The sequence below is a fragment of the Pleurodeles waltl genome, chromosome 7, assembly GCF_031143425.1.
Source record: "Pleurodeles waltl isolate 20211129_DDA chromosome 7, aPleWal1.hap1.20221129, whole genome shotgun sequence".
NCBI lineage: Eukaryota > Metazoa > Chordata > Amphibia > Caudata > Salamandridae > Pleurodeles > Pleurodeles waltl.
The window spans coordinates 1,506,127,648-1,506,149,207 of NC_090446.1; the positions used below are offsets into that span (position 1 = coordinate 1,506,127,648).

At 48.0% G+C, this 21,560-nt stretch overlaps 1 protein-coding gene across 1 annotated transcript in view; it reads left to right on the plus strand.

Moving 5' to 3' along the window:
* LOC138247097 (uncharacterized) overlaps positions 1-21,322 on the plus strand; it is a 272,302-nt gene extending 250,980 nt beyond the window's left edge. Inside the window, exon 7 of the mRNA XM_069201840.1 lies at positions 21,261-21,322. Within this exon, the coding sequence (XP_069057941.1) occupies positions 21,261-21,322 (62 nt within the window). The remainder of the gene's footprint in view (positions 1-21,260) is intronic.
* The last annotated feature ends 238 nt before the right edge of the window (positions 21,323-21,560 follow it).

Genomic DNA, 21,560 nt, shown 5'->3' on the forward strand with positions numbered 1-21,560 from the left:
TGGCATCGGTGCTTGCAGCGGGCTCTGTGGCATCAGTGCTGGCGGCAGACTCTGTGGCATCGGTGCTTGCAGCGGGCTCTGTGGCATCGGTGCTTGCAGCGGACTCTGGCATCGGTGCTGGCGGCGGACTCTGTGGCATCGGTGCTGGTGGTGGATTCTGTGGCAGCGGTGCTTGCGGTGGGCTCTGTGGCATCGGTGCTGGTGGCGGGCTCTGTGGCGGCGGTGCTGGTGGCGGGCTCAGTGACTGCGGTGCTGGTGGCTGGCTTTGTGGCGGTAGTGCTGGTAGCGGGCTCAGTGACTGCGGTGCTGGTGGCGGGCTCAATGACAGCGGTGCTGGTGGCGGTCTTCTCCGCCGTACGGGTTGGCTTTGACGTGGACAGAAGGTGTGACACTGTTCCCATTGTCGGTGCCACCATGCCCTCTCCTGACCTGCCCTTTATTTTCTGGCCCTTCCCCACCTTGTATGGTGGCGCAGCTGTCTTGCCACTATCCCCTTTCGTTTTCTCTGAGCCCTTGGTGGCAGGTGTTTTCGCCTTCTCCCTCCGGGATGTGGGCAACTTTTTAACTTTTGCAGTTGGCGGAATGTCCTTGCCCTCGCTCCGTGGCACACTGGCAGCCCTGATGGTTGGCGCACTCCAATAGCCCGCAGTTGCTGGCACCACTGTGCCTGGGGATGTGGTGGCTGAGGTGCTATGTTGGGACCTGGAAAGCCTGGCCCACTGGGACGGGTAGATGGAGTGGATTTGGGAGTGGAGGAAGAGGTAGTGGTTGTAGAAGATGTACGTTTGCTGAATTTGGGTGAAGGTGCATGGGCTGGAGGCTGTTGTGAGGTGGATGGTTGTTGGGTGGGTGTGTGCCTGCGTTTGTGTACTTTGGGAGGAGGGCTCACAGACACACTGGGAGAGGACACAGGGGATGTGCGAATGGTAGTGGTGGTGGTGAGTGCACGTGAGCAGTGTGTGGTGATGGGCCTGCTGGTGATGGAGGTAGTGGCTGAAGATGTAGTGCATGCAGGTGTGAGTGGAGACGAGACTGGGGGGGCGGAGGACGACGTGGAGGAGGGGGACACAGTGGAGGCAGTGGATATTGCTATGTGTGCATGGGTATGATGCTTGTGTGAGTGCCTGAGGGGTGTGTGGTGCTTATGTTTGCCAGAGCCACCCTTGTGTGTTGAGGTGTGTGCATGCTGTTCTGATAGTGTGCTTGGGATAGGCTGAGGTACAGGGGATTGGGTCTGGGTGGAGGAAGTTGGAGGGGGGAGGCTGCACGCAGGGACAATGGCTGCCATCAGTGCTGAGGCCAGAGCCTAAAAATGCTCTCTGTTGGGCTGCCCGCCCAGAATGAATGCCCTCCAGGTATGCATTTGTTTGTTGCAAATGCCTCTTGACACTCTGGATGGCATTCACAATGGTAGATTGCCCAACATTGAGGGATCTCAGGAGGTCAATATCCTCCTCACTGAGGGCAGCAGGGCTGACTGGGGCAGGGCCTGAGGTGCCCAGGACGAAGGGGATGCCCACTCTCCTGGGTGAGCGGCCACGGGACACACGCTGAGGGGCTGCTGGGAGGGCAGTGCTGGTGGGGGGGTGGCAGCTGTACCTGTTGATGCAGGGGCACAGAGGGGCCCACCACCACAAGGGAGCTCCCATCAGAGGAGGAGTCGCTGTCGCTGCTGTCACCTCCTGTCCCCGCCGTGGAGCTCCCCTCGCCCTCCGTCCCACTGGTGGCTTCAGACTCCGTTGTCTCGCCCTCCATGGCCAAGTGGGATGCAGCGCCCTCCTGCTCCGGTGCCCCTGCTCCTCCGCCTGATGATGCTATTGCACACAAGAACAGGGAGACCACAAAAAGGGGGTGTGGGGAGACAGAAGAAAGACATGTTCAGTGCATGCAAAACCACTATTGTTGGTGGACACTACAGACACAGCAGCCCTCTGCACTACACCATGCACTTATAGTTCCTAGATTAATCACATGCCCATGGGGTACAAGGCCTATGTCTGATTGCTGCACACATGGAAGTCACAGGAGCCTGACTAGGTGTAGATGGCTCTTACCACTGGTGGGGTTGGGGTGCCACATAGCCTGCCTCACAAAGGGTCCTTGCCTACAAAGCTCGCCCTGGCCTAGGGTAACCCACTGTCCACCTCCCCCACCCAGACACCTCGTAATGCGTGCAGTCAGGTGAATGAGAGTGTACTCACCCCCTTGTGGCGGCTGTGATGCACTCAAGTGCCCATCCAACTCCAGATACGCCACTGCCAAGATCCGGAACATCAGGGGGGTCATGGTGCGACGGGCACCCCTCCCACGTTGGCAGGCCATCCCCAGCTGGGCCTCCGCCGTCTTTGTGCTCCAGCGGCGAATGTCCTCCCATCTTTTCCGGCAGTGAGTGCCCCATCTGTGGTGGACCCCAAGGGTCCGGACGTCCTTGGCAATGGCAAGCCAAATATCCTTCTTCTGGTGGGGGCTGACCTAGAGGAATAGTACAGGGGAAAAGGAAAAACTTTAACCGTCCGGACCGTCACAGTCATTGGCCCACGTTCCCACCCTTGCCCTGACGCACATACACTCACCGTCCACTCATGCAGGGCTCAGTCCCCCCCCCCCCATGTATCTTCCATCCACACCACTCCAAACAGGCATTGGCCATGCAGCTTGCTCACAGTGTACTCACCTGTTTGTCTGGAGGACTGTAGAGTAGCATGTACTGGGGGTTTACCCCATCCACTATCTTCTCCAACTCCTCCGAAGTGAAGGCAGGAGCCCTTTCCCCAGACACATGAGCCATCGTCGCTTCCAGACTGAGGTCACAGCAGCACTTGCAATGTAGGTCCTTTCCTGTTGAAGGTCAGGTATCAAGTGAGTGAACAGACAGAAAATAGAGGTCACGTCCGTGGCGGTGCGTACCGTCACCGCCGGCGTACATCGTCATTGGCTCCTGGGACCCATAGGGTCCAATGTTAACCAATGCAGGATTGTGCTGCGGTCTTCGACCGACTACCGCGACGGTGTAGAACACCAGTGCAGTTACCTCATATCCCCTTGTCCCACCTTACAGGTCAGGCAGCCGCCATTTCAGGGGGCCACATGGCATTAATAATAACTGTGTCACAACTATCTAGGCCTTGCATACATATAGTAACAGGCACAGGCTCGCTGTTCTCGTCCATAGGGCACGTCCACTGGGGCAGGTGATGAGATGGCGGCATCCTCCGGTGTACAGACCACTGGTGGACCTGTCGACAGTGGAAGATAGACACGTAATAGTCACCTACAGACTTGATCATGCAACAATCCCTGAACTGTGTGCCCAGTTGGAGACAGACCTGATGTTAGCAATCCGCCATCCCACAGGGATCCCCCGCCTAGTGCAGGTCCTGTCAGTACTCCATTTCCTGGCAAGTGGGTCTTTTCAAACTACAGTGGCCATTGCATCAGGGATGTCCCAGCCAATGTTCTCTAACACGCTGTCCAGAGTGTTGTCTGCCCTGCTGAAACACATGCGCAGCTACATCGTGTTCCCTCAGGTGGAGGATTTGCCTACAGTGAAAGGTGACTTCTATGCCCTGGGACATATCCCCAACATCATAGGTGCCATTGATGGGGCACATGTGGCCTTGGTCCCCCCCGCAGGAGTGAACAGGTGTACAGAAACCAGAAGAACTACCATTCTATGAATGTGCAGATGTTGTGTTTGGCAGACCAGTACATCTCCCATGTGACTGCCAAGTTTCCTGGATCAGTGCATGACGCTTACATTCTGAGGAATAGCAGCATCCCTTATGTGATGGGGCAACTCCAGAGGCACCATGTGTGGCTAATAGGTGAGGACAAGGACTCTATACCCTGTGAATAGTTGTCTGGGGTTGTCCCTAAGGGTTAGTGTGTGTCTAACAGTTGTCCCTCGACATTTGCAGGTGAATCTGGGTACCCCAACCTGTCATGGCTACTGACCCCAGTGAGAAATCCCAGAACAAGGGCAGAGGAACGCTACATTGAGGCACATGGGCGAACTAGGAGGGTGATCGAACGGACCTTCGGCCTCCTGAAGGCAGGTTCCGGTGCCTCCATATGACAGGTGGTTCTCTCTACTACTCACCAAAGAAGGTGTGCCAGATCATCGTGGCCTGCTGTATGCTGCACAACCTGGCTTTGCGACGACAGGTGCCTTTTCTGCATGAGGATGGTCCAGAAGGAGGTCTTGTGGCTGCTGTGGTGCCTGTGGACAGTGAAGAAGAGGAGGCAGAAGAAGAGGATATTGACAACAGAAACAACGTTATCCAGCAATACTTCCAGTGAGATACAGGTAAGAAGATGTCACTGCCTCACACATCTCATACAATTGTTAGACCTATCATAAGTCTGTGACTTCCACCTCGTGTATGGACCCTGACATGTCACTTTGCCTTTCCATTTCACAGATGTGGGTCCCACTGTGTGACCTCTGCTATATTACTCATGGACTAGAGCTGTGTTACATCAGTATGTTGACAATCCAATTGACATTGCTGTATTCCATAGTTATTGCAAATACACATTTGTGAAAGCACAGAGTGACTCCAGATTGTTTTGTGATTCAAGGGTGTTTATTTCAGTGCAAATTAGCGGAGGGGGTTGTAAAATGGGAGGAATGTCCATGGCAGAGTCCAGTCTATTTGTTTCAGAGGTGCATTGTCCAAAGGGGCATAGGAAGTGGAGCTAGGGCAGTAGATGGATGGACAGGGTGACAAAGTGGGACAGAAGGATGACATTCAGGGGGGTATCATTTCCTGGCGGGGGTCTTGGCATTGTTCTCTGTCTTGTTCCTGGATCTCAGGGACCGTTTGCAGGGTGGTTCTCCATCTGCAAGGGTGGGGTGCTGGTGCCGTGGTACTGTGGCAGTGCCTCCTGTCCACTAGCGCCGGCGGAGGTGTTGGGCTGTTCATCATCCAGGCTAGTGTCAGGGGCCCCTTGTTGTGCCACAGTGTCCCTCCTGGTGTTGACAAGGTTATGCAGCACCCCTACAATGGTGACCAGGGTGGTGTTGATGGACTTGAGTTCCTCCCTGATCCCCAGATACTGTTCCTCCTGCAGCCACTGAGTCTCCTGAAACTTGGACAGTACCGTTGCCATCGTCTCCTGGGAATGATGGTACGCTCCCATGATGTTGGAGAGGACCTCGTGGAGAGTGGGTTCCCTGGGCCTGTCCTCCCCCTGTCGCACAGCAGTCCTCCCAGTTCACCTGTTTTCCTGTGACTCTGTCCCCTGAACCGTGTGCCCACTGCCACTGCCCCCAGGTCCCTGATTTTCTTGGGGTGGTGGGTTTGCCTGGATTCCCTGTAGTGGTGGACACACTGCTGCTTGACGTGGGGACAGAGGGATGGGCCCACTGGGTGGGTGCTGTGCTGGTGTTTCCAGAGGGGGAGGCTCTGTGGTGGCATATGCCAGTGTCAGGAGAACCGACTGTCCCGAGGTCCCAGATGGGCTGTGCTGGTCATTTTGATCCAGTTGGACAGAGCTGCTGTCATCACTGTGGGCCTCTTCTGTGGGGGGAGTGGACATGTCTGGAACCTCCTGTCCGGTGACATTGGGTAGGGGTCCTGCAGGGGTGTAAAGGCATGATTATTGCATCTGTGTGTGCTATGGTGTGCAATGGGTGGGTGACCCTGTACTCCAGTGCTTGCATTCTTGTCTAGGACCTTGTGTGATAATTTGTTTGGGGTCTGTGTGGGTATCTGTAGTGGACATGCTTTGGTGATGGGTGTCCATGCTTTGGTGTTGCATGCAGGCCTTGGTGTTGGGATGGGTGGGTTGTGATAGTGGGACATTTGTGAGGTGTTGGAGTGATGGGGGTTAGGGTGAGGGCGGGGCATGTGATAGCATGCAGGTAGGGTGGGGGATGTAATAGTTAAGAATTGATTTACCAGAGTCCATTCCTCCTGCTACTCCTGCGAGGCCCTCAGGATGCAGTATAGCCACGTCTTGCTCCTCCCATGTTGTTAGTTGTGGGGGAGGAGGTGCAATCTGGTGTCGTGAGACCACGGAACGCTCCTTCCCCCCTAGGTCGTTCCACCTCTTTCTGATGTCATCCTGTGTTCTTGGATGCTCTCCCACTGCGTTGACCCTGTCGACGATTCTGCGCCATAACTTCATCTTCCTAGCAATGGAGGTGTGCTGCACCTGTGATCCGAATAGCTGTGGCTCTACCCGGACGATTTTCTCCACCATGACCCTGAGCTCCTCCTCAGAGAATCTGGGGTGTCTTTGAGGTGCCATGATGTAGTGTGGGTGATGTGTGAGGTGGTATCAGTTGTGATGTGTGAGGGGATGTGTTTGTGTGTGTTGTCTGAGGTGCGTGGATGTTGTGTGAGTGATGGTGTTGTGTGCCTGTGGATGCTAGTGTTGTTTCTGATGGTGTCTCTCTCTGGGATTCTTTCTCAATTTTGGTCATAAGGGTTTGTGGGTGATGTGGGTGTGTGTTTTATATTGGATTGGGTGTGTGGGAGTGGTGTGTGTATGTGTATCAAGTGTGTGTATTTCGATTTGTCCAGTGTGGTTGTGTTTTGTAAATGTGTGTGTATTTTGAGCGCGGCGGTGTGTACCGCCAGTGGTTTACCGTGGTTGAAAGACCGCCACGTGGATTCGTGGGTCGTGATAGTGTGGGCGTATTCCTGTTGGTGTGACGGTGGAGGTTTTGTTATTGCAGGTTTATCCCTGACCTTTGGTGTGGCGGACTTGTGTCGGTGTCTGGATTTTGGTGGATTCCGGGCTGTGGGTCGTAATAGCTGTAGCAGACGGTCTTCTGCACGGTCTTCTGCACGGCGGTAAGCCGGATTTACCGCCAATGTTGTAATGACGGCCTTAGTCTCTTTTTTGGCAGTTGAGAACCTCCTGCGAGGGGAGGGTAGAGTCTGTAGCCAACAAGGGCTGCGCAAGGTAAGATATTGCATCTGAAAAGGACAGCTGAACGGATTTGCTGCTGTGGACAAGGACATAGCAAGAACTGTCAGGCTGACTGGTGATGCACCTTGGGCAGATAGACAATCAAGTTCGTTCTGGCCTCTTCTTGATTCTCAGAGCAATTTTCAGCCAAATATTTTCAAAGTCCTAATTATGGTATTTATAACAACGCCGTCAAGTACCCAGGACGGAAGGGGCACAACTTGGGGAGTTAGAAGTCACTCAGGCTGGGACCAGGTGAATGTTCAAGGTGGTTGGAGCCTCTTCTGTCCCTGAGGTTCTGAAAAGGAAGCCAGCCAACTAGCCCTTGTACTCACTTTGGTTGTCCTTAGTTCAAGAAGTGGAACAGGGCTCAAAGAGAAGGGCAGGCCTCTAAGGGTTCAAGGCATGTTTCAGCTGGCAGAGCAGTTCTTCCATGTGCAGCAAAGCAGTCCTCTGAAGTATACAGCAGGCCACAGCAGCAGGCAGTCCTCTGAGACCCCTACCTCTTGGCCAGAATGTAAACAGAAGAGTGGGTCTGAGTGCCCTATTTTTATACCCAGTGCCTTATTGGATATAGAGGAAGTGTCAAGAGATCTTCCTGAATTTTCCGCCTCACCTGCCCTGGCTCCAGCCTTGCTGCCTGAAAACTGCAAGTGGTGTAAAGTCCTTTGTGTGAAGGCAGAGCACAGCCAATTGATTTACAAGTGCCCAGCTTCACCCCTCCATCCTGCCAGTGATGGCTCATCCGGGCACACCTAATCCCTCTATTGTGTGGTTTTCTGGGAGGAATAAACAAAGTCCAACTTCCAAATACACCCAGTCATATGACCCAGGAACAGGCTGCAAGCAAAATGGCACTTTCAAAATTGTAACTTAAAATCTGACTTTACTATTAGAGAGGATTGTAAATTTAAGTTTCTCAGACACCAAACATGAAAGTTTTACCTGCTGCTAATCAAATAAAAAATTAGCACTTATTAAATGCAATAAGGCAACCCAACCTTAGCCTATGGGAGAGGTACAAATTTGAGAATTCTTTCACTGCCAGGACATGTAAAACTTAAGAGTACATGTCCAACCTTTTAGTTACAGTGCCCCCTGCCCTACGGGACGCCCAGGGCTTACCTTAGGAAAAAACTATATGTAATAAAAGTGGAGTTTCCGGTTTGGCAAGGGGTTTAGTTTGCCAAGTCTAAATGGCTAATCAAAACAGCATTCAGGCTGCAAAGGCATGATAGGAGGTTATTTTGCCAAGTCGAACTGCAGGTTAAAACTGCAAGGTTGGCAAGGGGGTTAGTTTACCTAGATGAAACGGTGGTTTAAAATTGCATTTAGGCTGCAGTACCAATCCCGGAACATGTTTTAAGGGGCTATTTATGTGGGTGGCATACTAAGTACGGCAGGCCCACAAGTAGAATTTAATTTACCCACCCTGGTTATATGGGATACCACTTTATTAGGGACTTATGAGCAAATTTAATATACCAATCAAGTGTAAACCAATTTTCCAATGTTTACAGGAGTGAGCAAAAGCAATTTAGTGCTGGTTAGCAGTGGTAAAGTGCACGGAGTCCTAAAACCAGCGAAAACAAACTAAACAAAATAGAAGGGTAAAGGCAAAACATTTTGGAGAAGACCACCTTAAGGCTGACAAGTCTATCAGTGTCCTAGGGATGTCCCCGCCATTTACCGCTTTTAAAGATCTCACATCCCTTTTGAAAAACCCTTGCATTTGATGCTGTCTGCTGAATGGATATGTGCAACGGTGAAAGTTTTCCAAAGCTGCTCCAGCAGGATTTCAAGTGACTACCTGCAACTCCAGTTGAATGCAGTTTGAATGGCATACAGTACCATGAAACCGCATATTCTGCATTAGGGCTTTATCCTTCATGCACAGCACTGAGTTAACTTTATTTGTTCAGCTAGTGCTTCTTTTGTTCATTCCTATTGAAAAACACCTTCTGCGTCCCATAATGCTGATTGGTTTCATCCATGGATAGCATACTTGAGCACCTTTAACAAGTAGTACAAACCTCTTCTGAAAATGTACATTTATGCATAAAAAGTCATATGGCTATCTACAGGCACGGTCAGCTCAATTTCTTTTGTAGTAGGGTATGGGTGAATTAATTACAGTCTCAAGTTGTCAGATTACCAGGCACACAACATAGAAAACCCTTGTCCCCACTTCTTTGTTTCCTTACTATGGAACCCCCTTTGATCCCAAATGATCATGCATGGAAGTGGGTGAAAACTGCAAGGCACAATGTCAAAGTATTAATGTTTGCTGATAATGTTCTAGTTTGCTTAACGGATCAACAGTGCTGTCTCACAACCTAAGAAATATCTGAGAGTAGCTCCATTAAACAGTACATTTATCAAACTGAGAAGCCCTCAGTTTAAGGCCGCCAATTGACCAAGCCACTGGAAAAACAGTGTGCTTAGGTGGCAGCAGAATTCCATCAAAGTTGGTTCACAACAATAGTAGAAGCCAACTTCCCTCGGAGGAAAATAAAAAGCAGTTTGTTGCAAAATGGGTTCTGTCCATTTAGTACACCCAGATTTTTCCCTTTTTGGATGACAATATTTGTAATTTTTATTGTGGGTGAATCTCACTACAAGTGTCTTACCCACTGTAGTCACATGGCAATTGGATTGTATGTGTTAATCACCAGGGTCCGCCTTTTAAGATAAGGCAGCTGCGACGCAGCAAGGGAAAGGGGCACTTGCTTGGCTGGTTACACATGAAAACTTGTGCACACATGCGCAGGCTGCATGAGACTACTGTTGTGCGCAGCCTGTTGCAGAGGGGACTTCACAGGGTTATATATTGACCTTGGGTAGGCCTTATAATATTAGTGGCCACTCCTATGGAAAGTCAGAATGATTTACAGTTTTGTCTGTAGTGATACTTTATTATACACATCAGGGAGAATCTGCCTTACAGTGCAGTTTCATTACCTTAGTCCTTGAAAATCCTGGAAGGTATGAAACTACAATATACAACACAAAGCGTTTCTAAAACAGGCGGCTACCTCAGAAAGGTGTCCCACCACTAGTGGCCCCAGGATGCAAGGACTGCAGGACATCAACTAACAGGCACGATCAAACAAATGTGTCTTCAATAGTTTCTGAAAAACAGATAACAAATTCAGAGGGAGCCAAACGGAGGTAGGCAGGCAGGGCATTCCAAAGTTTGCTGTGAAATTAAAGGATTGACCGTCTTCTTTTGCCCTATTGATCCTAGGCACCAAAAACAAGTTTTTCCCACTGGATTTAAGCGTTCTCTCCTGCCGATAGGGCAATAGTCTTTACCTCAAATAACCAGGACCTTTCAGGGCACACGCTTTGTGTATAAAGGTAAGGGCTTTAAATTTAGGCCCATAATTATACTTTTTTAGTATCACATTTGCATCATTTATTGACGCTAAAAAGTGCAAACTTAGAAAATACAATTGTATTTTGTAAGTTTGCGCCGCTTTAGCATAAGAAAAAATGACACAAATGCATCAGTAAAAAAGTATAAATATGGGCCTTAATGCGGCTATTGATGGGCAGCCAATGCAGCCTGTGCAAAGAGGACATGGCCAACATGGTGTCGTAGTTTGACTCTTGCTCTAGGCGAGACTGCTGGTTTAAGGATGACAGTACTTATGTTTGTAGGCGACTATGCTAATCCTAAAACAAGTCGCAATTGTCGTCCCAACCCTCCCGGCTCACAAGCACCACCTCACCCAAAACAGAAAAAGGGGATCTGTGGCAGCCTTTACCCATGGACTCAAGTGTGACATCTCGGGGAGTGTCATGGTTAAACGGAGATTACCCCTTTCTCACATGAACAGCTTGTCTCATTCAAACACAGGCAATGAAGAAGATGCAGTGAAGTTTCAATAGGTTTTATTTCACAAAACTGCAATCTGCGATAAGTTGCATGGGCTGCAATGATTAGGATAATGAATAATTCAAGAAACAGAATGGTAAAGACAAGAGTCATTATTACAAAGACCCCCACCATCTTGCACTAACATGTAATGACATGAGATGTAAAATATCTTGTAATACCCCAGCATAATGTGCCTAACCTCTAACCTAAAAGAGAGCTAGGTGTGTTAAACCTAATCTGCCAATGCCATGTCCATGAGAAGAGCCCCCAACCCTTGTTACCTTGGACTGAGGTCTCTAGCTTAGACTCCCTTAGGGACACGAAGACTGGGTCAGCGTCAAGGCGACGTGCAGCATTGATCGCAGCGATGGCAGCTAGTCGGAATCCCTCTGACTATCTGTCTGAAATGAGGTGCATTTATACAGATCTGCCTGGACCCCTGACGTAGGTCTGTTCCCAAACAATAGATAACAAGACGTGCCTGGGACGGTAATTTATGTAAACAATTCCCTTGAAAATGTGGAGAGGAAAAGTACCTAATGTGAACCCCTACAGTTTGCTTATCTTTGTCGCTTGATATTGACGCCTTAGCACGGTGGTACTGATAACAGGAAGCTAAAACATAGTCCTTAACTAAAACAAGGCAGCCATCTTTAAAAGATATAATTGAATAAATGCGCTAAAACAGAGCAATCTAAGTAGGGTAAGCGTCACTAGGGGACAGGGGCACGAGTCTGCAAGCCAAAGGCTAAGCTAACTCCTGTATCCCATTAAAACAAACTAGGATTCACTACAACTGGAGCTGAAAGCTCATTCTGGATAATCTGTAGCCTATGAAACAAATAGGCTGGAAGATGCAGATATAGACTATTAGCATAGTCCAATTTCGAAGTCATCAGGGCATTAATGACAAATTTATGGCATAATAGGGCCATTATATTTTTGGGGGGTCTCCACACAGGTGTGGTTAGAGGTCTATAGGTATTCTGGCTTATTGGAGATTATTTGATTTATTTTTTCCTGCTTTTTGCACAATGTATGTTTTTTGTTCACAAATTTGGTTGCATGGTATTTATGGGCACATTTGGGCTATCCTATTATTTTTCTCAGTAGTCGTCTTATGGTGCAGGATGGGTGTTCTGTGGCTACAACCATTTTAATGTACTGTGCATTGTTGTTTCAAAGTCTGAGTAATAACAATTGCGAATTGTAACATTTGTCTACATGAAAGACTTATTGGTGGATGTCCTGAAGTAGTCTCTTTTGCACCGAAACATGTGTTGATTTATTTGTTGCGGTTCTATACATGTATGTTATTAGTGATTATTGATTTATATGAAAATATAAATTAGTAACAAGTATTTGTGCTAATTTGAAGTAAACACTTTATATAATATTGGCGATGCCTAGATTATTTGAGATGCCTAGACTATCTGCTCTGGATATTTATGTTCCTGCAATTTTTGTCTAAATTTGAGTCCGTTCATTTGTTGTGAGATGTGTGACTGTGGAAGCGAAAGGTGTATGAATGTAATATAAATATGGAGTATAAGTAGTTCTGGTTTTAATTGAACTAGTTTTATACAATTGTATAATATATATTTGCAATAGAATATTAAATTGTATTGTTGAATAAATAGGATGTTGTCACACACTTGTTTTTGCTCTTTTTTGTAAATTGTATCATATTATTAATCTTGAGATATCATGTAGAGTGTCCACTGTTTGGTACAATTTATTGTTTCCCTGGGTTGGAACTCGCTATAGTAGCAGGAGGTCCCTGTCTTTGCAGTAAGATTGACGACAATCCTCAGGGATCAGATGAATCATTATTCTGATCCATTTCAGCACCAGAAAACAGCTGGCTGAGACAGCTCTAACTTGTGGTTCAACAGAAAGATTCACATCCAGTTTTACCCCCAAGTGATGTACCACTAAGGCCGGAGAGGAAGGCACTCCTAACATGGGAGGCCACCACTTGGAAGCATCCAGGTGAGAGTTTGTGCCAAAGAAAACAATGTCAGTTTTATCGGAGTTTAATTTGAGGCAGTTTGCATTCATCCAAGCCCCAACCTCTCTCAAACAATCCATAAACGCAGACAGTGCCCCAAACTCCTTATCCTGAAAAGAGAGCATCAGCTGTGTGTCATCTGCATAAGAAATGATTCTAATACCTCTAGCTTCAACCAGTTTTACCAGAGGGGCTTGATAACTATTAAAGAGTTTTGGGCTCAAAGCAGAGCCCTGAGGAGCCCCACACTCCAATGGTTAGGCTGAAGAAGTGAAGGGTAGAAGAAAAAACCTTTGAGTCCTGCCCTCCAAATATGATTTCAATCAAGCCCATGCCAGATCCTGAATGCCCACTTCCCATAATCTGTCTAAAAGAATGGAGTGGGAAACTGTGTCAAATGCATTGACAAATCAAGCAGGACCACCATGGCTACCGAGCCCTGATCCAGATTATCTTTTATAATGTGAGCAACCTCAAGAAGATTAGTTGTAGTGCTGTAGCCCATGCAAAAAACCAACTGGGTTTCATGGAGAAGGTTGTTGACTTCCAAGAAACCAGAAATTTGGAGGTTCACCCATTTCTCCAAAATTGTATTGCTGGCTGGGAGCAGGGGAATGGGGTGGTAGGTTACTGAGAACGTTAGAGTCTGTGTTGGGTTTCTTCAGTAATGGAAGCAGCATAGCCAGCTTCAGACTCTGAGGCACTGTAGCTGCCTCAAGTGATGCATTCATCATCCTGGGCAAGAAGGGAGTGACCATTGGAGCGGAAACTAGAGTGGGAAGTGTGTGCCCAGGTTATATTCACATGTACAAAGACCATACATATACACTTTATGGGTCACCAAGAGTTGTGATATTTCTATGGCTCAGCTCAAGCTCATAGCCCCAGGCTTTGGTCTCCCTGCCGAGGCAAGTTAATCACAATTCTCCACAGTAAAGTGATAAAAACTGCCCTACGCAGTGCTTCAAGAAGCTCCTGAGAAGGAAAGGAAAGAAGATAATCTGTTTATTACCTGTTTATTACCTGCCAGACTCTACCAGGAATGAGGGAAAGCCCATGCCCACTGAACAAAGGAGGAAGCTCAGGCAACTGGAGCCAGCACAGAAGTTTTGGTGGGAAAGGCCCAGGCAGTGATGTCAGCAAGGAGCAAAGCTGAGGCCTGCAATGCAGATGTGACCAGGAGACACCTAGATGACGCCTTCTTGAACTGTCCCATTATGCTGTGCAGGACGATTGGGGCAGGGGTTGAGAGGTGATGTGGCACCCTAGGATTAGCCAGGTGTGCCTAGCTTTTATGATCTTCCACCCCCTTTTAGAAATGTTTGTACAAGGGAGAGAGGGCTGTTTGTGCTTTTTGCTGCTTGATCCTGGAACTGCAGCTGCCATTGACAACTGGAAGGATAATCCCCCTGATGCTGAAAGGGACCAAGAGCGCTTTTGCAGTTGACCCAAGGGCCACTGGGTCTCTCCAAGGGCCAGTGAACCTGGCCCCTTTAGGACCAGTTGGGGAAAAGCTCTGGATTTCTGTGCCCAGGAACAAACAGCAGAAGGAAGGCTTGCAAAGGAAGCCAGTGGAACCAGCTCCCTGCAGAGTACACCACCTTGGATGTCTGGCAAAACTGCTGCTGGTTGCGGGGGCTTGCCACCAGGAGTAAAATGAGCATAGTATAATTTAATGTGACCTGAGTTTTGGACTTTTGAAGTATTGTGTGCATGAGGCCCCCTTTCCTGGTTCATTCTTTCCTGTGGCCCCCTTGCAAAGAGGAAAGGGGAGCACCCTCACGAGCCTCAACACAGAATAAAGGGGCCCTGGAACCCAACTCTGGGCCTCCGATGCACCCAGCAGTGGCAGAGAACCATCACAATCCCCTGAGAAGAGGAGAAGGGCCCAGGTGCCAGCTCCAGGCTCCTGGCATTCCAGGCTGCCAGGGGAGTGCCACCGTACTCCCCCAGCTGTGGTTCGCCCAACCCCAGCTTCCTGTAACCATGTCTGGGAGGGAGCAGGCTAACCACCAAAAAGGAAAACTGCAAGCTACCAGCTCCAGTGGCAACACAGGAGTCTGCTGGCCAAGCAGGGAGCTGGCCAGGACATCTGGAGGTGGGCTCCCCGAGCTGCCACCAACAAAGGATGCCATGTGCCTGGGTTGGACTGGGCATCCCCAATAAAACAAAAAAATTAAAAGGAGACATGCAGTTTCATGTGAAAAGTGGCTCTCCCCAGATCAGTAGGAGAGCCTTTCATCAAATATTCACTGCTCTCTCCACAAGGGAGTGCCCCATAATATTCTGTGGGTCTCTATTACATAATGTTCTTGTGGTGGCCCCAGCTGGGCAAGAGCACCAGCGATGACATTAGGAAAGTGTGTGAGGCTGCTGGAGCGCAGTAGCCTGAAGGTGGTTAGTGAAAGACACAGGTACATTAGGTGTATTCTAATTCTCTATTAACCATTTATGTTGACAGTGACTGTTGAGAGATGTGTAATGTTTTATTGACCCTAAGAAATGCATTTACACATGATTAATGACTATAGTGCAAGGTTGATGATGTTTCACATGTGGTTTGTTTACCTTTTAAAGTGGTGCAACTGTGATGAAGCCGATAGGCTTATCTTATGTGCTGTAATGATCCTTAATAAAGCCAATACGCCTGTTATATGTAAAGTGATATTCCCCTATATTGTGGTTTCCTATCATTCATGCATAGATGATGGGGAGTACCACGAATTTGGGGATCATGACCCTTTAGGGGTAAAATGTGATTTCATAATGTAATCTAGGAAATTTTTAATCTGCTTTATGTATATAAATTAAGGTGAAGTACTTAGTAGTGCATCAGTGTAATAAATGTACTTTTGCTTTTTGTAAAGAAAAAGCACTGGCTGGGCAATCATTATTGTGTGCAAAGCGAATGATGATTACTGGCCCACATGACTTCGCCTGAGTAGGCCTTGGACTGCTCTGCTTCACTACCCTGAGCGAGTCAAGCACTTCAATGGGGTGCCTGAGAGAGAGGAAGAAGAGAGAGAGAGAGGGAATATGTAGAATGAGACAATGTGAAGAAGAGTGGAAGGATTGCAAGGAAGCATAAGTCTGTGAATACATGTGTGGACAGATAGATGGAGGGGCCATTTAGTGCATGGATAGATTGTTGCAGGTGATAAAAGGGTGCATGTATGTGATAAATGGGTAAGTAGAAGTCTGAATGCCCAAACTGATGGATGAATGGAACTTCTTGGAAATACTTATCTCAAGTATCTCCTTTCCTTGGATTTTTTTTTCTGTTTATAAAAGACCTCCACGAGAGTGTCTGTGTTTCCCTACACTGTGTTTTCCCACTTCTCCTAGTACATTTTGGGGCTCAAAGGGTCCACTCGGTCACTCGCATTGGCGAGTCTTGTTTGATTGAGTCAAACTATTTTTTGTGCTTGCTCGTCTCTTCTGGCGAGCTGGCCTGGGTTTATAGTTTGCAAAGAATATTTATTCCTCAACCTGTCAAATATTGTTTTCACCCACCATTTACAGCTTTACTTCCATGTAACTCTTTGTGCATGCAAATGAATGATATGGCGAGAGCGCACACCATGACGGCACACCCAGTGTTTTGTCAGGATGGCACCTACATTCCATGAATGCCATGGCCAACAGTATGCAATGGTTGAGCACCTTCATGCTAAGAATACCTACCTAATGTCCAGAATTGCCATCCTTCTCTCCGGTGCCACCCTTAGCCAGAAGTGGGTACCATGAAGCCACTATTATTACAGTCTCAGCATTATGCCATATGTCCATTTATCCTGCTATGGATTTCCCCAGTATGCTGAGAACATTCGCTTTTATGACAGAGCCAGCAATGCTCAGCAGCACTACTATGTCCCATATGTCCACATTGTACTAAGGCCCTCATTCCGACCCTGGCGGTCCTAGACCGCCAGGGCCAGGGGCAATGGAAGCACCGCCAACAGGCTGGCGGTGCTTCATTGCCCATTCTGACCGCGGCGGTAAAGCCGCGGTCAGAAAAGGGGATCCGGCGGTTTCCCGCCGGATTTCCCCTGGCTGGGCTGAATCTCCATGGCGGCGCAGATTCCGACCCCCTTCCCGCCAGCCTGTTCCTGGCGGTTTTTACCGCCAGGAACAGGATGGCGGGAACGGGTGTCGTGGGGCAGGGGCCCCCTAACAGGGCCCCAGCATGATTTTCACTGTCTGCATAGCAGACAGTGAAAATCGCGACGGGTGCAACTGCACCCGTCGCACCCCTGCAACACTGCCGGGCTCCATTCGGAGACGGCTTCTGTGTTGCAGGGCCTTTCCCGCTGGGCCGGCGGGCGCTCCCTTGGCGGGTGGCCGACGGCCCAGCGGGAAAGTCTGAATGGCCTCCGCGGTCTTTTGACCGCGGAGCGGCCAATTGGCGGTTTCCGCTTGGCGGGCGGCGCCCGCCGCCCGCCAATATTTGAATGATCCCCTAAGTGTTAACACCATTATGACTAGAGTCATCACCATTAATTCAGAGATTGACCTAATGTGAGAAAAGGAGGAGTAGGTGTCATCAGATGCCTTTGATGACCTCATATAAGCAGATATAGGAGTCAGATCACTTTCTCTGTCATTATGCCACTGAGGCCTCATTACGACCCTGGCGGTCTTGCGGTGTTGGTCTCACCACTGACGGTGAAGACCGCCACATTACAAGTGTGGCTGTTTGGCCTCTGCCAAACTGCCACATCTCCGCAGGTACCACCAGGGCGATAGGACAGCCGAGCTGAAGGACAGCACCTCCGGGCTGGCTGTCCTCTGCAGACCAATAGCGATGTAATGAGTCAGCTTTCCGCCAGGGTTTCCATGGCATTAGCACCTCCACGAAAACCCTGGCGGAAAGGCTGCTGGCAGCAGGAAATTCCTTTCCTGTCATCTGCAGACAACTCCCCCAACACCCCCCTGCACATACAATACCCCCATCCCACCCCCTTTCTGTAACAGTACCCCGGCCCTCCTTCCCTGACAGCACCCCCCTTCTGTGACAGCACCTCCTCCCCACCCCAACCCTCTGCATACACGTTCACCCACACACACGCATCCTGCGTGCACGCATTCACCAACACTTACGCACACACATTCACCAAAACACATGCATACACTCATTCACCAACATGCATACCTACACTCATCCACTCGCATCAACAGGCATGCATTCACACAAACTTTCTAACACGCACTCACCTCGGCAATCACACACGCATTCACACTTACATTCACACATGCATACACACACGCAGACATACAGGTACTCACTCACACCACCCCCTTCCCTGTCGGACGATCGACTTACCTTGTCTGGTGAGGAGGTCGTCCATCAGGGGACGGAACCCAGTGCTTTCACTGCCGGCAGCGCCCCGACATCAGGACATCTCCATGCCATATTACTGCTTGTAATATGATGGGGGGAGTCCTTTTGGTGTAGCAGTGACACATGTGGAACCGCCTCTGCGCCGCCAGCACGACTGTTGAAGGAATTCCACTCAAATTGTGGCAGAAATCCGTCAGTACTCGTAATATGGCAGTCGGAAGACCGCCAGCACTGGCGGTCGTCTGGTGCCCGCAGCTTCAGTCAGTCTGTGTAAAAGACCACCAAAGTCGTATTGAGGGCCTATATATCTTGCTGTACCGTTCACAGTAGACATCCAGCATATGTATCAGTAGTGTAAGCTAAACAGTGAGTGCTACAAATTCATTCTGGTTGTTTCAATAGAGAGTGAAATATTGAGCTCTCAAGTTGCCCTACGTCAAGTTATGTTTTGCAGTCATGTTTTGACCTATGGATTGTGACAACAGCAGCGCTGAACTATTCATTCAAAACACAAAAAACAGGTACCACAATGCCTTGAAACAGGCGTTTTCAAAAGCAGTAACTCTAGCACAGAACATGTCTTCTAATAAAAAGGCACGTTTTTGTGTGTGGTGTTTTGGAAGGGCTGCTGAGTGAATGCAAGAATAAGTTAGCTAGTGAATGAAAGGAGGCGCAAGTGCAATAATGAATCACTGAGTTCATGATGATGAGTGATTGAGTGCACTGGCAGGTGCATGAGTGACTGCAAGAATGGGAGAGTCCAAGCTGTTTCAGTAATAACCAAGAACAAGATTTATCATAGGACTGCGTTGTCATGCAAGATGACGCAAGGGTAACACAAAACTCAGATTTACCTCCAGTAGCATTGTGTGGTTTGGTAAATCGGGAGTAACGCGAGATGGAATCATTTGCTATCTTGCGTTACTCCATGCCGGGAAGGCACTTACTTGGTTGGAGCATTCTGCTGCACACTTAGAAAGAGGAAAATTACTCTAGGGACTGGTTTTGTGCAGTAGGGTGTCCCTTCCTGTGCAAAAAATAATCTTGCCAGCCATTCGGGCACCCTTGCACCATGGAGCATGGGTGTCTGAGTTGGGGCTAGGCAACCACAAGTGCACCAGCGCAAAGAGAGATATATATGATGCATTCCTGCCCTCTCAATTTGACAGAGCAGCAGCTGTGGCAAATTTTTATAAATTGGGGCCCAGACCCATTTGGTTTGTCATGGCTTGTTATGAAGGTAAAAACCTAGGCTTACTTTGGCCTATGGTGTTAAACAGCTTCTTACTTGCTAAATTTCTATATTTTTTGGGAAATTATTTTGGAATGTTAATGCCATGACAGTGGAATCGCCCAAGTGTCTTGTGACCTAAGTGATATATACAGGAAACATACAGAGTGTAACAACCTACTGGCATTCAATAGCTTTCACCCGAGATTACTTTGTTAGAATCTACCATTCAGCCAGTTCCTCCGATGGTATCATAATTGCACTGAAATAGAAGACTTTGATAACTTGATATAAATATTGTCAGACTAACAGATGGAAAGGAAATAGCTCAAGAGAATCATCTATAAAAAGGGCTTAAAACAACAACAGAGAAGCACCCTTCAAAAATGTTGATTGTTGTACTGGATTACTAGTTGAGGGCCCTACTCAAGAAATAAAAGTTATCCTTGTCAGGGCGAACCACAAAAGTCACAAAATAAACCTGTGCTTAACCCTCTGGTAGCTTGGCACAAAGCAGTCAGGCATAACTTGGAGGCAAAGTATAAAGTATTTATGCAGCACTCAAACAGTAATAAAGTGAAAACAAAACTCAGTAGAAATCTCATACCAATCTAGAAAAAAAAAGATTACATTGTGATAAATAAAATGGCACCAAATGACAAAAGTCCAATCAGTAGAACCACGGTTACAAATGTTTAAAGTTTCTGATGAACTTATGCTAAAAAACACACAGCACCAATTTGGGTACTCTGGTCGCTCAGTACCAGGTTAAAGTCACTAGTTCTGGTTAATTGTGATTGAGTGCAGGCTGGATACAGTGACCAGGTTTATCCCGCCAAAGATTATACCTTTTCTAAGTCCTTGTGCAGAGCTGCAGGGCAGTTTTGCGTTGGACAGGCACAGGGGGTGGACCACAGTTGACACTATGAGGGCATTGCTCACGGGAAGAGGCAAGGATGACTGACTGAAGAGCAGCTATTTTTTAGTGTCTGGGAGCCTGGTACCATAAAAAGAGGGGGAAAGATTAAGGAACAGTGAGGAGAAGGGCAGAGATACAGTGATGTGACCTGGGCATCATGAATTTTAGCAGTGGGCAGGGGACTGATGATGAGGGTAGGTGGTCAAAGAGGCTGGGAGACAATAGAAAGATGTGGATGGGTAAAAGATGGATTTAAGGGATATTTGACTGTAAGAGTTAAGTAATAGGTGAAGATATTGTGACTATATTAGGAGGGCCTTATGTGTTTTGCATGGAAAACTATCTGGTTTCTGGTTTTCTGTTGTAACCATCGAAAATATTTTCATCTTCTACCATATTTTAACAGAGTTGTTGAGTATCATTTCGAAATTATAGATAGTTCACATTGCAACATAGACTGATATATGAACTGAGTGATTGGAGAGCAGATACTGGTGACCTTTGAACAGGTCAGGTAAACAGGTTGTTACTTGACTTGTACTGTCTCCCGCCTTTAACACAGACTATCTTCAGGTATGTACTAGTCGACTAGTCCTTTTATGTGGAAGAGCACTCTGGTATCCTTTTGTACCTTGATCCGTAATCTTTAGACATAAAAATTTGATAATGTCTTTACGTTGTTCTCTCACTTTTTCCATTACACATGAATGAGCTTCTGCCCAAGGTATTCCAGTGCTGACTCACCAACACAAGCAGCCAGATGATATGGCTCTTGTATCTAGTAACAGTGCTTTGTAGCTCCTAGAAGCAGAGACAGATGTCACCCTCCCCCCCACACTTCCTGTGCCTACCAAAATAATTACTGATTTGCTGTGAGGACAGTTGTCAGCAACTCCACCCAATGCTGTTTCTTTTTTTCTTTAGCTACTCTATTTGTTTGCTTTCTATTTTAAGGTTTTACTTGTTTCAGCCAGTCCATCGAGTCTTTGTCTTTCCTGTGGAGCACAGCTATTTAAGATCTTTTATTGGTTCCTTTTATCCTTCCTCAAGTATCTGCTTTTTTGGATTTTTTTTTTCATTTTGTAAAATACCTCCATGAGAGTGTCTGTGTTTCCCTACTCTGTGTTTTCCCACGTCTCCCAGTAGATGTTGGGGCTCGAGGGGTCCACTGGGCCACTCGCATTGGCGAGTCTTGTTTGATCGGGTCGAGCTTTTTTTTCTGCTTGCTCGTCCCTTCTGGCGAGTTGGTGCTGG